The sequence below is a fragment of the Balaenoptera musculus genome, chromosome 1, assembly GCF_009873245.2.
Source record: "Balaenoptera musculus isolate JJ_BM4_2016_0621 chromosome 1, mBalMus1.pri.v3, whole genome shotgun sequence".
In the NCBI taxonomy this organism is placed as follows: Eukaryota; Metazoa; Chordata; class Mammalia; order Artiodactyla; family Balaenopteridae; genus Balaenoptera; species Balaenoptera musculus.
The window spans coordinates 25,735,659-25,750,706 of NC_045785.1; the positions used below are offsets into that span (position 1 = coordinate 25,735,659).

The following is a 15,048-nucleotide window of genomic DNA, read 5'->3' on the forward strand; positions in this document are numbered from 1 at the left end:
AGGTTTTTGTTATGGTAGCACTTTTTTAAAAAAAAAAAAATTTATTTATTTATTTTTGGCTGTGCTGGGCCTTTGCTGCTGCGCAGGGGCTTTCTCTAGTTGTGGTAAGCGGGGGGCTACTCTTCGTTGCGGTGTGCAGGCTTCTCATTGTGGTGGCTTCTCTTGTTGCAGAGCACGGGCTCTAGGTGCGTGGGCTTCAGTAGTTGTGGCTCACGGGCTCTAGAGCATGGGCTCAGTAGTTGTGGCGTAGGGGCTTAGTTGCTCCGCGACATGCGGGATCTTCCCGGACCAGGGCTCGAACCCGTGTCCCCTGCATTGGCAGGCGGATTCTTAACCACTGCACCACCAGGGAAGCCCAATGGTAGTACTTTTAAAAAAAATAGTTATTTTATTTATTTTTATTTTTGGCTGTGTCAGGTCTTCGTTGTGGCATGCGGTATCTTCATTGAGGCATGCGGGATCTTTTTGTTGTGGCACACGGGCTCTTCATTGCAGCATGTGGGCTTCTCTCTAGTTGTGGTGTGTGGGTTTTCTCTCTTTAGTTGAGGTGTGCAGGCTCAGTAGTTGTGGCGCACAGGCTTAGTTGCCCCATGGCATGTGGGATCTTAGTTCCCGACCAGGGATCAAACCCGTGTCCCTTGCGTTGGAAGGTGGATTCTTTACCACTGGACCACCAGGGAAGTCCCTGTTATAATAGCACTTTTAATCACCACAATCTGTATAAGTTGTCTATTGCTTCATAAAAAATTACCCCCACAACTTAATGGCTTAAAACAACAAACATTGATTACTTCACAAGGTTTATCAGGGTCAGGAATTCAGGAGCAGCTTGGCTGGTTGGTTCTGGCTCAGGGTCTCTCCTGAGGGTTCAGTCAAGCTGTTAGCTGGGGCTGCAGTCAGCTGAAGGCTTGTCTAGGGTGGGAGGATGCACTCCAAGATGGATCACTCACATGGCTATTGGCAGGAAGCCTCTGTTCATCTCCACATGGCTGCCTGAGCATCCTCAGGCAGTTGGCTTCTCCCAGAGCAACTGATCCAAGACAGAAAGAAAAAGCAGGACGCTGCTTTCCCCTGTATCACCAAGACTCTGAAATCCAACACTATCATTTCTGCTTTATTCTATTATTTAGAAGCAAGTCACTAAGTCCAGCTCACACTCATGCAGAGGGGAATTAGGATCTACCTCTTGAAGGGAGCAGTGTCAATATGTGGGCATTTTTAAACCAACACACCTATCCATACTCTTCTCTTTGCCCCCCCCCCCCAATTTCAATGGGGATAGCAGTGTTATCACTTTTCTGATCTAGGGGCTGCTCCTCTATTTGAGATTTTGATCTTCTTCTCCCTGAATTTGTAGAGATTCAGCCACTATTAATTGTTCCTCCTGAATATTCAGTATCTCCCTCTCATCTTCATGCTTTCCATCATCATTAAACATTTTAAAGTCTTTTATGTATATCCCCTTCTAGCTAATACCCTGTCTCTTTGCCTGGAATAGCTTTAAAACATAGCCTCAAATTCTCTGACATTCTTCCCCGTAAGAGATCGTAGCTATATCCCCTTCTTCTTGAATCTTGGTAGGCTTGTGACTACTTTAACCAATGGAATATGGCAAGTGAGGCAATGCAACTTCTGTAGCTGGGTATAAAAGATTGTGCAGTTCCTTCCTAGTTTTCTTGAAATACCCCCTCTTGGTATGCTCTCTCTTGGAGACACTCCCTTTCAGAACCCAGCCAGCATGCTGCAAGCTCAAGTCACATGAAGAGGCCATGTGTAGGGCTCCAGATGACAGTCACAGCTGAGCCTAGTTTTCAAGTAGTCCCAGTGAAACAGAGCAGACACTGTGGGGCTCTTGGGCACAAAAGTCTTTCTGTGTCCCCCATTTCTTGATTACAGGAAATAGGCTTCATTCAGCCTCCATGATCTTCCCTGAGTTCCAAAGGGCAGGTTCAAACAGTTGCTAATCAGGGAAGGGAGGGGATGCGGAGACAAGGGAGGAGCGTCAAGAAACAATAGTACAGCCTTGGGGCAGGGTCCTGGTTCCTCCTCAAGGGCTATACATAACAATGTCTTTGAGTTGTTTTGAAGATACTAAAACCCCATGAGGTGAAAAAAGTTAACTGTATGCTGTCCACAAGCACACAGACCCCTTCTGGTTGGAACCAGAAGGCTGATGGTGCTGACTCCCAGTTGCCTCACCACCAACCGATCAGAAGAATGTCCACAAGCTGATCATACCCTCCTCTTTGAACCATTACTGTAAAACTCCTCACTATCCCCTCCAGTTCGGGACACACAGTTTTGAGGGCATTATCCCTCTGAGGCCCCCTTTGCTTGGCAAAGCAATAAACCTATTCTTTTCTACTTCACCCAAAATTCTGTCTCCGAGATTCAATTCGGTACCAGGGTACAGAGGCTGAATTTTGGCTACACCAGCCTTGGTACTAGATCTGTCAGTGAAGAAACCTCCAGGTGATTCCAGTTCCCAGCAGTTCAAGTCACCCTCAGCCATTTGAGTCTTCCCAGCTGAGACTCCAGACATTGTGGAACAGAGACAAGCCATCTCTGCTGTGACTTGTCAAATTCTTGACCCATGTGTTAGGGGAACCACTGACTGAAACCGCCCGCTCTGGCCAGACAAGATAGTAACCACTTGCTTGAGTTATCTTACAACAGGAGGTCCTGGTAAGGAATGTGGAACTAACAAGCTACCACCAACCAGAAGAATTCGGGAAAGGTCAAAAGGAGAGAAGAGATGCCAGTCCATATCTCCTACCAACCTCTCAGAATCCTTCTCGTTGGAATCCATCTTGGCTGAGTGATGCGCGCCACCAGGAAGGACCCTGAGTCAGAATGATTGGCCAGACACAACCCGGAAACTAACCCCATTACCATAAAACCTGAGACCGAGAGCCACGTGGTAGGGCCGTTCTCCTGGGCTCCCTTACCCTGCTGCTCTCCACCTGGACGCCCCTTCCCAGTAAAGTCTCTTGCTTTGTCAGCACTTGTGTCTCCTCAGACAATTCATTTCCGAGTGTTAGACAAGAGCCCACTCTTGGGCCCGAGAAGAGGTCCACCTTCCTGCAACACATGGAATCCATGAGCACAATAAAATAATCTTTGATTTATGCCACTATGTTTGGGTTGGCTTTTTACACAGCAATAGTAATTGGAATATCACCCTTTATAACCAAATCTCTCAAGAGTTGTCTATTCTCACCATCTCTATTTCTTCATCCCCACGTAGTCCGATAATCTGGATTTTGCTCCCTTCTTTCAAGCTTAATAATGTTCTCTGAAGTCAATGATTTCCAAGCTTTTAAATCTAATAGACTTTTTCTCTTAGACTGCTAAGAGAAGTATTTAACACTATTGTCCAATTCTCTCTTCTTGAATTACTCTCTTCTAGTTTCTGTAACACCACACTATCCCACATCTCTTCCTTCTACTCTAGTCACTTCTTAGACTGATTTGCAATTTCATCTTCCTCTAGCCAGCCACTGGATGATGAAGTTGGTGATGCTTGGTTCTTAGTTTCTTCTCTTACTTCATATTCTCTTTTCTATCTATATTCATGGTTTTAATTCCCATCTATACAACATTGATGACAACATTTTACCTGCAACAATTTTATCTATTAAGCTTCAGGCCATATGTCCAAATGCCTTTTAACATTTTGTACTAGTTAGAGTTCTTAGTTGCACAGAGACTGGCCTTGGCTGATTTAAACAGAAATGAATGTATTAAAAGTTCACAGAATCACAGGAAGAGCAAAGCACAGGGATTGGAGCCTATGCTAACCAGGCAGAAACAATAGCCAAGTCATACCACAGAACTGGTCTGGTGAGGATACCAACACTGCTCTCAGCAGAGCCATGGCAGCTGGTACCACTGATAGCACTGGCACTGGACAGGGGATACTGCCACTAGCAGCACTGCCACTGTGGCACCTGGAGATACTATCTTGCTGCAACTATCACCACTGCCAGAAAAGATTCTCTGAGTTTCCTGCTTCTCACGGCTCCCTCTTCAAAGTCCCTGGTGGGTGCATCCGATTATCAAAGTATAGATCCTGGCCATTGTCTTAGCCACAAGGGATTCTGGGAAAGCAAGTCACTGGCATTTCCAGATTCTGTTGCAGAAGGCAGATTCCACCTCCTACCAATTACTCATAATGTAAGGAATTCTCCAAATATATAAAGGAGTTGCAGAAGCTAGAGGGGGAAGTTGAGGGAAAAAAATTCCCGTTACTTCTTCCTTGAAACAAAGAGTTTATCACCCATCTGATGTGCTCTCTTGAGGAACAAGTTTGTAGAATTCTTTTGCATGTTTTAATTAATTAAGGCTAAAAAAACAAAACAAAACAAAAAAAACCCTTTTGCTATAACAATGCCCAGGTCTTTCTGGGAGAATTCTCAATGGGGATGCTAGCAAAAGAGTTTGAGTACATCCAACACTCCTGATACCAAGTGGCTTTCGAACACGTTTTCAATTACCTGTTCAGAATGTGAGGAAATGCAACTAAATAGGAAAACAACTCAAGAGTAATACAGAAGTGACATTAAGAGATAGTTGTGAATACTTTGTATCCTTCTAGTAGAGAGTATGATCCTCAAAACGCATAGCTAATTATGATCAAACCAAAGTAATAAACTTTGTCCAGTATAACTGAGTATGACATAAGAGAGAAATCCATCAAAAACTAAATGTTTTGAAAATTTTAGTCTTTTTTTCAGTTTTACTATATCACAGTACTTTTCAGTACCTGATCCCAACATAAGGAACTAGAAAACTAATTTAGTTTATAGAATTGTTTCCGTAGTAACAATGAAAATTCAGTGACTTAAGATTTTAGCAAATATATAACCTGACGTCAGAACTCTAAATATTAGGGACATAAATATGTCAGAAGAAAGGCTTGATATACAATGAATTTTTGTATTTGAAAACACAAAACCTGCTATTCTTACTAGTTTTATATTTTTCTCTGAACTTAACCAAGAGTTATTTTCTCTTATCTCAGCTTCTTGGGTTATCCTCTTCAAAGAAAATGCTTGTGACCTGTAGAGATTTAGAAAAGGTTATCCCCGACTAAAACGAGTGCTTCAATAAAGGGAAAAATTCTGTGCAGATCTCTTCCATTTGACGTTGCTAAACTTAAGTACAATAATGTCACATGTACTTACACAGTAATTGTGGGCACGCCTAAGTCCCTCCCTCTTTCCTAAACCAAATTCCCCAGATCCTAGAAATCCAGCCCTTCTGCCCTCCGGAGGCGCCTTTCCCAACGTAAAGTACAATTTAAAATTTAAGCTCCTGACTAAATAATGACTCTGTAGTCAACTGCTAGGGGATCCGGGCACCCCAGTGCCTCTGGAGGGTGCAGCGGGGTGTAGGCAAGGGCAGGGGAGTGGGCGAAGCTGCTGGTTGGTGCCTGAAATCTGTGCGTTGCCCCTTTAATTGTGTCCCCAGCCCTCGGGCGTTTCTGTCCAACGCCCACGTCAGCAAATACCTTTTGTTTCTCTCACGTTGGGGCTACTTGTTTTAGGGCGCAAAGGAACGGCTTCGAAAGGGGGTATTTCCTCTGCCGAGAACCGGGAATCTTACCCCGGCCCGCGCACGCGACCCGCCGGTGCGCCTCGGCCCGCGGTAAGTGGCTGCGCGCGGCGCGGGCGGAGGGCGGGCGGGGCGTCGGGGCAGCCCGGGACGGGCCCGCGAGCCTCGCTGCGGGCGGGGGCGCAGGCTAAGGCGCCGCGGGCTTTGGCCCCGGGCGGCGGCAGCGGCGGGATGCGGCCCGGGTGCGGCGCCCCCCGGACGTCCCCGGCCCGGGAGAGCGGCGGGAGGCGCAGAGGCGAGCGGGCGCCATTTGCAGCCCGGGGCGCAGCGGCGGCGGTGCGTCGGCTCCGAGGGTCTGGAGACGGTCACAAAGGAGGCGCGGCCGGCTGGCGCAAAGGACCCGGCCTCGGGACGGCGGCCGGCGAGGAGAGGCGGCCGGCGGCGGGGCGCACCGGTTCCCGGACTGCGCGGCCGCCGCGCCTGCCCAGCCGCCCGGCCCTGCCCGCCTGCGCGCCCGGGAGGGGCAGCGGGACAATGGCCGCGCCGTCGCCGCCCGCGCCCGCCCGGCCGCCCCCGCTGAGCGCCGCGCCCGCCTGGCCGCCCGGCCCGGCTCGGCCGCGGCGCGGGGAAAGGCGGGAAGGCGCGCGGAGCCTCCTGGCGGCGGCGGCTGGAAGGCGGCGCGGGGGCCGGTGCCGGGCGTGTCTGGAGCCGTCGGGCGCCGCGGACTCCCGGAGGGTCGGCGGCTGGCCGGGCTCGGGCTGCGCGGCGATTGATGGATGGCCCGCGGGATGGGTTGGCCGAGGTCTGGGGCTTCACCCCTTCGGCCCCGGGCGCTTCCTCGGGAAGGTGGCTGCCTGGGCAGTGGTCCGAGTTTCTCCGTACATCCTTCATCCTTTGGTTTTATATCGTGATGCGACAGATCCGAGCTTAGAACCCAAGGCAGACTTACTATACCTAACAAATATTGTGCTATAATTATTGCTTTATGACGGACCCACACAGACGCACTTCCTACCTATGCAGACGGCATCTTTTGTAAGTTAATAGCGGTTTGGCCCCTTCCCCTTCAAATGTGCTTATTTATTATTGATTGTGTCAGTAGCCAGGCTCTGTATCGTTCAAAGGCGTGTTTTTTTTCCCCTCCCCTTTTTCTTTTTTCCCTTTTAAATTGAGATATAGTAGACATATAACATCGTGTTAGGTTTAGTCCAAGACGTGTTTGGAAGCGGTAGATTCTCACCTATTGGGCTTTTAAACTACACACGTCAGTATTACTTTTGTTCTTAATAAACGTTTATATTTGCAGAACTTTAGTAAATGGAGTGCTTTCGCCTGTATGAATTATTTCACATAAAACAACCACCCAGTCAGGCTGATGCTTTTTCCACTTTCTAGGTGAGGAAACACATTAAGCATTTAAGCATTAAGCCAGGTGACCGGTGGCAGCCTTCCAGCGCCCTTGCCTCCTGTTCTTGCTCTTTATTTCCTCCTAAAGTCACCTCCAGAGTCTTCCAGTAAGCAAGTCATATCGCTACCGTGCTCTAAAGACCTTAACTGATCTTTATCAGGAACAAGTCTAAAATCCTCAGCAGAAGAACCAAGGCTCAAACTTCTGTAATCTTCCCCAAGCCTCGGGTATGGTTGGGTTTGTGAGACCCCTGGAACAAGAAGAGCCCTTCACTGATAACCACGGATCAGATATCTTTATTCCTGGGAGCACCTCTGGCCACACAAGCAGTAAATGGGAAGTGAGAATCTAACCTGCCACCCTTGGCCAAATGGGCATGTTTGGGTTTGGCTGTAAAATGTCAGGAGGCATCATGAGGACCTAGGCTTCTTCCAAGTCATGTAAATTTCCAACCCCATGAAAGACGGCCCTCTGCCAGACTTTATCTCATGGCCTTGAAATCACCAGCTCTGCTGTTGATGATTTGAGCCCCAAAGTTTGTAAGATAGGGTAATACTTGATTCATCCTATATCATTTAAATCTTATTTTCTAGGTAAAATGGAATTTACATCTAAGAGGCTCAACCTTTTCAGTGACCTAACTATATGTTTATAATATTTAAAGGATTTGATGCAAGCTTTTTGATCCCCTTGAGTGAAGTTTTTGTCACTTCTTTGCTCAGAATTGGTCAGTGGCTCCCCATCTTCAGTGGCTCCCCACCTTAGACCAAAAGCCAAAGGCCCCTAAGTAGTCTACAAAGTCCTACAGGAACTGGTCCCATGATGTCCTACCTGCCTCACGATCTGTCCTTCCTTTCTGACTCCATCTCTCATTGCTCTCCCCAGCCCTCCTTGATGTTCCTCCAATCCTCCTTGCCTGCTTCACCTCAGAGCCTTTGCACTTGCCGTCCCATCTGCCTGGAACACCCTTCCTCCAGGTGCCCAAATGACTCTCTCTCACCTCCTTTGGTCTTTACTTTAAATACCATCTTCTCATTGAGACTTTCCCAAATATGGTTTTGATTTTCTTAAACACTTTATACTTAATTCTAAATCTCTCCAGTGTTAAAAGATATTTATCCATACAGTTACCATGCCAGTTTGCTGAAGTTCCTTATGGCCCAGAGATTTATGCTAAGAAGGCTAATGAGATTTGTGTTGGTGACCCTGATGGGACACACTAAATTCTTAGTTAAAAACTATGTGCCTTTATAAAGATGGTCTTCTATCCCACAACCTTAATTGGAGTTACACTCGTTACCTAAATCTTTCGTCTGCTTGTGGAAATTCATGTCTTTTCCTTCTGTTCCAAAGACCTTTGCACTTAATGGTTTCTAAAATATGTAATTGTCTTTTTCACCCACCTTTAAAGATCTTTGAACTTGATGGGAATCATTAATTCTTTAATATTCTTAGAACTATTATAGATATTAAACTCTTATAGATATTTTAAATGTTTCAAATTGAATTTGGACTGTCTACATGAACTAGTACAACTAGCTGTTTCAACTTATAAGGTCAATCTACTGAAAAGAAAATTTGAAACGTATTACCCATTTCCATGACTTAATCACATATTTTGAGAATAACTTAAACCTCTCCTGGTGACTCAAGAGTACAATTATGAATGCAGGTTATGTTAATGCTTTGTAGTATTATCAAGTTGTAACTGATCCCAATTTATAGGACAATTCCTATTTTCTTGCAAAGGTTCCTGTTATCACTTCTGTTATTCACTGTCCTCTGCCTGAATTTAGTTCCTCTCCATTTCTTGCTTTGACAACTGCATCAAGCCTTTAAAATGACCTCGCTGGCCCTGCCTCTCCCACTGTTTCTCTTCCTCCATGCTGTCTCAGGTTTTCTTCTGGGTATACAAATTGGATCATCATAACAATAATACCTTATATTTATTCAGCCCTAACTGCATGCTAGGTATTGTGCTAGGCATTTTGCATACATTATGGTCAGAAGAAAAGTGCGAGACTTAGGAGTGCTGGTTTGAGATCAGTCAGCCTGAATTCCAATCTCTGTTCAGCTGCTCCTTGCGCAGTCTTGGAGAAGATTTTCTTTTCATTTTTCTGTGCCTCCAATTCTTGATCTATACAATGTGAATCACAGCAGCAGTTACCTCATGAGGCTATTGTGAGGACTGGAATAAGATAATAAGTGTAAAATGCTTAGTACTGTGCCTAGTAAACATTCAAATACTAGCTATTTAGTTTTATTAAGATATAACTTATATACCATAAAATTCATCCTTTAAAAGTGTACAATTCACTGTTTTTTAGTGTATTCACAAAGTTGTGCAACCATCACTACCCTCTAATTACAGAACATTTTCACCACTGCATAAAGAAACCCCATATCCATTAATAGTCACTCCCCATTCCTGCATCTCCCTAACCCCCGACAACCACTAACCTACTCTCTGTCTGTTTCATCTGCCGATTCTGGACATTTCACATAAATGAAATCATAAAATATATGGTCTTTAGTGACTTGCTTCTTTCACTTAGCTTGAGGTTTTTAAGGTTCATCCATGTTGTAGCAGGTAATCAGTTCTTTCCTTTTTATGGCTGAATAACATTCCATTGTATAGATCTACCACATTTTGTTTATCCATTTTCCCAAATGTTGATGGACATTTGGGTTGTTTCCACTCTTTCACTATTATGAATAATGCTGCTATAAACATTTGTATACAAGTTTCTATGGAGACATATTTTCATTTCTCTTGGACATATACCTAGGAGTGGAATTCCAGAGTCCTTTGGTAACTCTGTGTTTAATCATTTAGGAACTGCCAGACTGTTTTCCAAAATGGGTGTACCATTTTACATTCCAACCAGCGTACATGAAGGTTCTGATTTCTCGACATCCTGGCCAACACTTGTTATTTTCGTGTGTGTGTGTGTGTGTGTGTGTGTTGTAGTCATCCTAACGGGTGTGAAGTCGTATCTAATTATGATTTTTTACTTGCATTTCCCTACTGACTACTGATGCTAAACATATTTTCATGTGCTTATTGCTGTTTGTCTTAATTTTTTCTTATTGCTGTTAATCTTATTTATCTTAGCTATTATCTTATGTAATCCTCTTAACAGACTTCCTTAGAGCCTCTTAACAGTCAGTATCCCCACTTTACAAAAAGGAAACTGATGCTTAGAATTAAGCAACTTGACTAAGTCACATAGCTAGTCATTGGTGGACCTATAACCATGTCACTCTTCTTAAAATCCTTCAAAAGTGCCCCAAACCTACAAAAGTGGAGGGGCTTCAGGATCTGGCACCTACATACTGTTCTCTGTCATCTTCCACTGTCCCTCCACAGACCCTGAGTCTCTAGCCATAGCACACTTTTTTTGAAGAGGTCATGCTGTTTAATACCTGTCTGTGCCTTTGCCCTTGGTGCTTCTGTTGAGAATGCCCTTTGTCCTCTTTTTCATGTATGAACTTTTACTCATCCTTCAAGACTCGACGGTTCTGCCTTTTGGAAACTTTTGTGGACACTCCCAGGCAAAGTCATTTGCTTCCTTGGTTTTATAGTTTACTTCTACTAGGAGTATTTTCTTTCTCTCTCTTTCTCTGACTCTCTCTCTCTGCTGATAGACATTGAGTTGTTCTAGAGCACTGATCTTTGACATGTCATCATCTTTGTATTCCCAGGGCCAGGGATAGCCTGGCATAGAGCAGATGCTCAATAAATAGGTATTGAATGAATACATTTCACATTTCAGTTTGAATATCTGACCTCATGAAAATAGAATTAAAAGATTTTTTCTTAAAAAAAAGGAAGAGAAAATATGTATAGCTGTATGAAGTTCAGAACAGTGTAAACCTAACTACTGAATCAAAGGATGAAGTTGCTTTCTTTCAATTGTTGTTTCTAACCCTTCAGTAAATCTGCACTGCTTTGAGTCCTGGACTCTCAGCAGCATCTGAACCGTCGAGGGTATAACAAACACCTTTGTTTAGACTTCAGGTCCCTCTATCTCACTGGCGTTGTTGGATAAGGCGCAACACAAGGTTCTTACAATTTCAGAATATTTGGGGGAAGCTTTATTCCAAAATCTACAATATATTTTTTATCATCAGAAGACACTTCTGCAAACCAAACCAGGCCATCATTTTATCTAAGACCTTCTTAATATGTAAATTAGAATAGTATTCTAAGCCTAAACATTAAAATTTTAAACTTTGAGATTGCAAATCTTATACACATCTCATTCTTATGAAACCTCCTCTGTGATAACATTTTAAAAACAACCTAAGTTTTGAATAACACAACAACCTAACTGTTAATGGATGAATGGATGAATAAGATGTGATATATATATTATTATATATATATATATATATATAATATGATTGTATATATACTGGAATAATATTCAGCCATGAGAAAAAAGAAATCCTGCCATTTGTGACAACATGGATGGACCTGGAGGGTTTATTACGCTAAGTGAATTAAGCCAGACAGAGAAACACAGATACTGCATGTTATCACTTATATGTGAAATCTGAAAAAAAAAAAAAAGTCCAATTCATAGAAGCAGAGAGTAGGAAAGTAGTTGTCAGGGACTGGAGGGTGGGGGAAGTAGGGTGAGGTTGGTAAAAAGGCACAAACTTTCAGCGATAAGATGAACAAGGTCTGAGAATCTAATGTATAACATAGTGACTATAGTTTTTTTTTTTTTTAATTATTTATTTATTATTTATTTATTATTTATTTTTGGCTGTGTTGGGTCTTCGTTTCTGTGCGAGGGCTTTCTCTAGTTGCAGCAAGTGGGGGCCACTCTTCATCGCGGTGCGCGGGCCTCTCACTATCGCGGCCTCTCTTGTTGCGGAGCACAGGCTCCAGACGCGCAGGCTCAGTAGTTGTGGCTCACGAGCCTAGTTGCTCCGCGGCATGTGGGATCTTCCCAGACCAGGGCTCGAACCCGTGTCCCCTGCATTGGCAGGCAGATTCTCAACCACTGCGCCACCAGGGAAGCCCCGTGACTATAGTTGATAACACTGTATTGTATAGTTGAAATTTGCTGAGGGAGTAGAACTTAAATGTTCTCACCAAACAACAACAACAACAAAAGATAAATATATAAGGTGGTGGATGTATTAATTAACTGGGAGGAATTAATTAATTAATTAATTAATTAGGTGGGAGGAATCCTTTCACAATATATATGTATACCACGATGTACACTTTAAATATCTTACAATTTTATTTGTCAGTTATATCTAAATGAAGCTGAAAAAAAACCTAAGTAACAAACACCCTGGTTCATAGAGCATAATTAATGAGGTAACATTTGAAATGGGAAAATGGCAAAAATTGTTTCTAAAGAATAACTCTTCCACACTGTTGGTGGGAATGTAAATTGGTACAACTACTATGGAGAACAGTATGGAGGTTCCTTAAAAAACTAAAAATAGAACTACCATATGATCCAGCAATCCCACTCCCAGAGAAAAACATGATCCGAAAGGATACATGCACCCCAATGTTGATTGCAGCACTAATTACAGTAGCCAAGACATGGAAGCAACCTAAATGTCCATCGACAGAGGAATGGATAAAGAAGATGTGATACATATATACAATAGAATATTACTCAGCCATAAAAAAGAATGAAATAATGCCATTTGCAGCTACATGGATGGACATAGAGATTATCATAGTAAGTGAAGTAAGTCACACAGAGAAAGACAAATATGATATCACTCATATGTGGAATCTAATTTTTTTAAAAAAGAAACAAATGAACTTATTTACAAAACAGACTTACAGATATCCAAAACAAACTTATGGTTACCAAAGGGGCAATGTGGAGGGGGGGAGGGATAAATCAGAAGCTTGGGATGAACACACACACTCTACTATATATAAGATAGATAACCAACAAGGACCTAGTGTATAGCACAGGGAACTCTACTCAATATTCTGTGATAACCTATATGAGAAAAGAATCTAAAAAAGAATGAATATATGTGTATGTATAACTGAATCACTTTGCTGTACAGCAGAAACTAACACAACATTGTAAATCAACTATACTTCAGTTGAAAAAAAAGAATAACTCTTCCTTAGAGTGAGGTCTACAATAACTAGTTAGAGTAACTAATTAATTGACTAGTTAGAGTAGAGGTTTGCTATCCTCAGGTACACTGTGGTTTTGAAATGATCACTCTCTCTGAGTATACAAATATGGGAACCAAATTTTTTCTGTGTCCACTTTTGTATAAGTTAGCATTCTTTAGGCTACAAGAAAATGTGTGGTAATAAAATTCTAAAATGTTTACATTTCCTACTCAGTTAAAGCAGTGTTTTAAAGTGGCCTGCATAATTAATAATAGTGATTACTATTATTACTCTAATAATAGCTAACATCTCTCAGGGGCTTGTTATAAGACAGCCACTGTCGTAAGCACTTTACTTAGATTATCTTTTCATTTACTGTGTCGCATAACTCTAGAAGGTATAGGTATTATTACTAGTCCCATTTTACAGATGAAGAAACTAAGGTACAGGGAGGTTAACTTCCCAGGGAGGTTAATGTGTGGCAGAGCCAGAATTTGCACCTAGGCAGTCTGATTCCAGAGCCTGTTCCGGCAAGCACACTGCCCAGTACTGCTGCTCACAGACTGATCGCCCTTCTGCTTACATTTTGAGGCAACTGATGTGCTAATATGTCATCTGGGCCTAGTTGCAGGAAAGAGCAACCGCTCTAGCATTTTAATTCGTTTGCAGAATCATTGGAAGGGCTGAGAGGAGTGGGCTCTGGGCTGGGCCTTCAGAAATTATTCCCAGGACCAGACTGCCAAACAGGGCCTCCAGGGGAGGGAATTGGGAGGCCACCACTGGCACTTCTGAGTTCCAGATGACATTGCTCACTGCAATTCAAGGGTCGAGAAATTGCTATTCTGAAACTGCCCCTCAACACCCACCAACTGGTCACGGCTGTCTCCACCAAACTTGTCTCTTGACAGCCATGAGGCTCTGGACACTGGAATGCTGCAGAAAAACCCAATGTTTCCATAAATGTGCTTGCCAGCATTAACAGCCAGAACAGCAGAAAGATGGCTCCCACCTCATTTCTGCCTTCCAAATCTCACAGAAGAACATCTGATGGATGGGCCCCATTTCACATGGGGAAACGTAACTGTAAAGGAGTCTGGGAAATGGTCTTTTTTTTTTTTTTTTTTTAAGTACAAACAGATTGTTTTTTAAATTTGTTTATTTATTTATTTATGACTGTGTTGGGTCTTCGTTTCTGTGCGAGGTCTTTGTCTAGTTGTGGCAAGCAGGGGCCACTCTTCATCGCGGTGCGCGTGCCTCTCACTATCGCGGCCTCTCCTGTTGCAGAGCACAGGCTCCAGACGCGCAGGCTCAGCAGTTGTGGCTCACGGGCCCAGTTGCTCCGTGGCATGTGGGATCTTCCCAGACCAGGGCTCGAACCCGTGTCCCCTGCATTGGCAGGCAGATTCTCAACCACTGTGCCACCAGGGAAGCCCAATGGTCTTTTTCATTTTCCACAAGGAAGTTAGAAAGGATGCTGGGGGTTAATACACAAATCTACTCTTAACTAATTTCTGTCAGGGTAGAACTTGGTTATCACTAAACCTGACATTTCATCAAGTATGTATAAACTGTTTTGGGTACAGACTATGTTCAGAAGTCAGTTCTCTTAAAAAGCCTCAGAATTAATTTTGCTTGCCACTGTACAGACCCAGTACACTGGACAGTGCTAGTTAGTGCTCTTAAGTAGCATTGTTGAAATAGTGACATTAAAGCTATCAAAGTGAATACCCTTTACTAAGTGCCCTCCTTGCTCACTGGGGCTAGGGGTAGATGAGCTTTTAGGGTCGGGAGGAATTGTTCTCAAAAGTTATTTGTTTTGTTCCTGCAAGTACAGAATCCTAGTTTACCCCTAAATTAGATCCTGCTGTTTTAATTATGGGTATTTCTTAAAATCCTTTTCATAGCCAATTCTATTCTTTGCTGTACTTTAAATGTAAACACATAAAAAGTGTCGATAAACCACTGT

General features: G+C 43.4%; 2 protein-coding genes across 4 annotated transcripts in view; one reads left to right on the forward strand and one right to left on the reverse strand.

The window, feature by feature from the left end:
- The first annotated feature begins 5,383 nt into the window (after positions 1 to 5,383).
- Positions 5,384 to 15,048, forward strand: part of ZBTB8A (zinc finger and BTB domain containing 8A) — a 64,813-nt gene continuing 55,148 nt past the window's right edge. Inside the window, exon 1 of one of the 2 annotated variants that reach the window (XM_036842951.1) lies at positions 5,384 to 5,649. The gene's annotated coding sequence lies outside the window, so the exon portion shown is untranslated. The remainder of the gene's footprint in view (positions 5,650 to 15,048) is intronic. The other variant, XM_036842941.1, reaches the window with a different exon arrangement.
- Positions 8,891 to 15,048, reverse strand: part of ZBTB8OS (zinc finger and BTB domain containing 8 opposite strand) — an 80,984-nt gene continuing 74,826 nt past the window's right edge. The window contains exon 6 of one of the 2 annotated variants that reach the window (XM_036843032.1): positions 8,891 to 9,152. In XM_036843032.1, coding sequence (XP_036698927.1) covers positions 9,128 to 9,152 — 25 coding nt within the window. In that variant the 3' untranslated portion in view covers positions 8,891 to 9,127. The remainder of the gene's footprint in view (positions 9,153 to 15,048) is intronic. The other variant, XM_036843024.1, reaches the window with a different exon arrangement.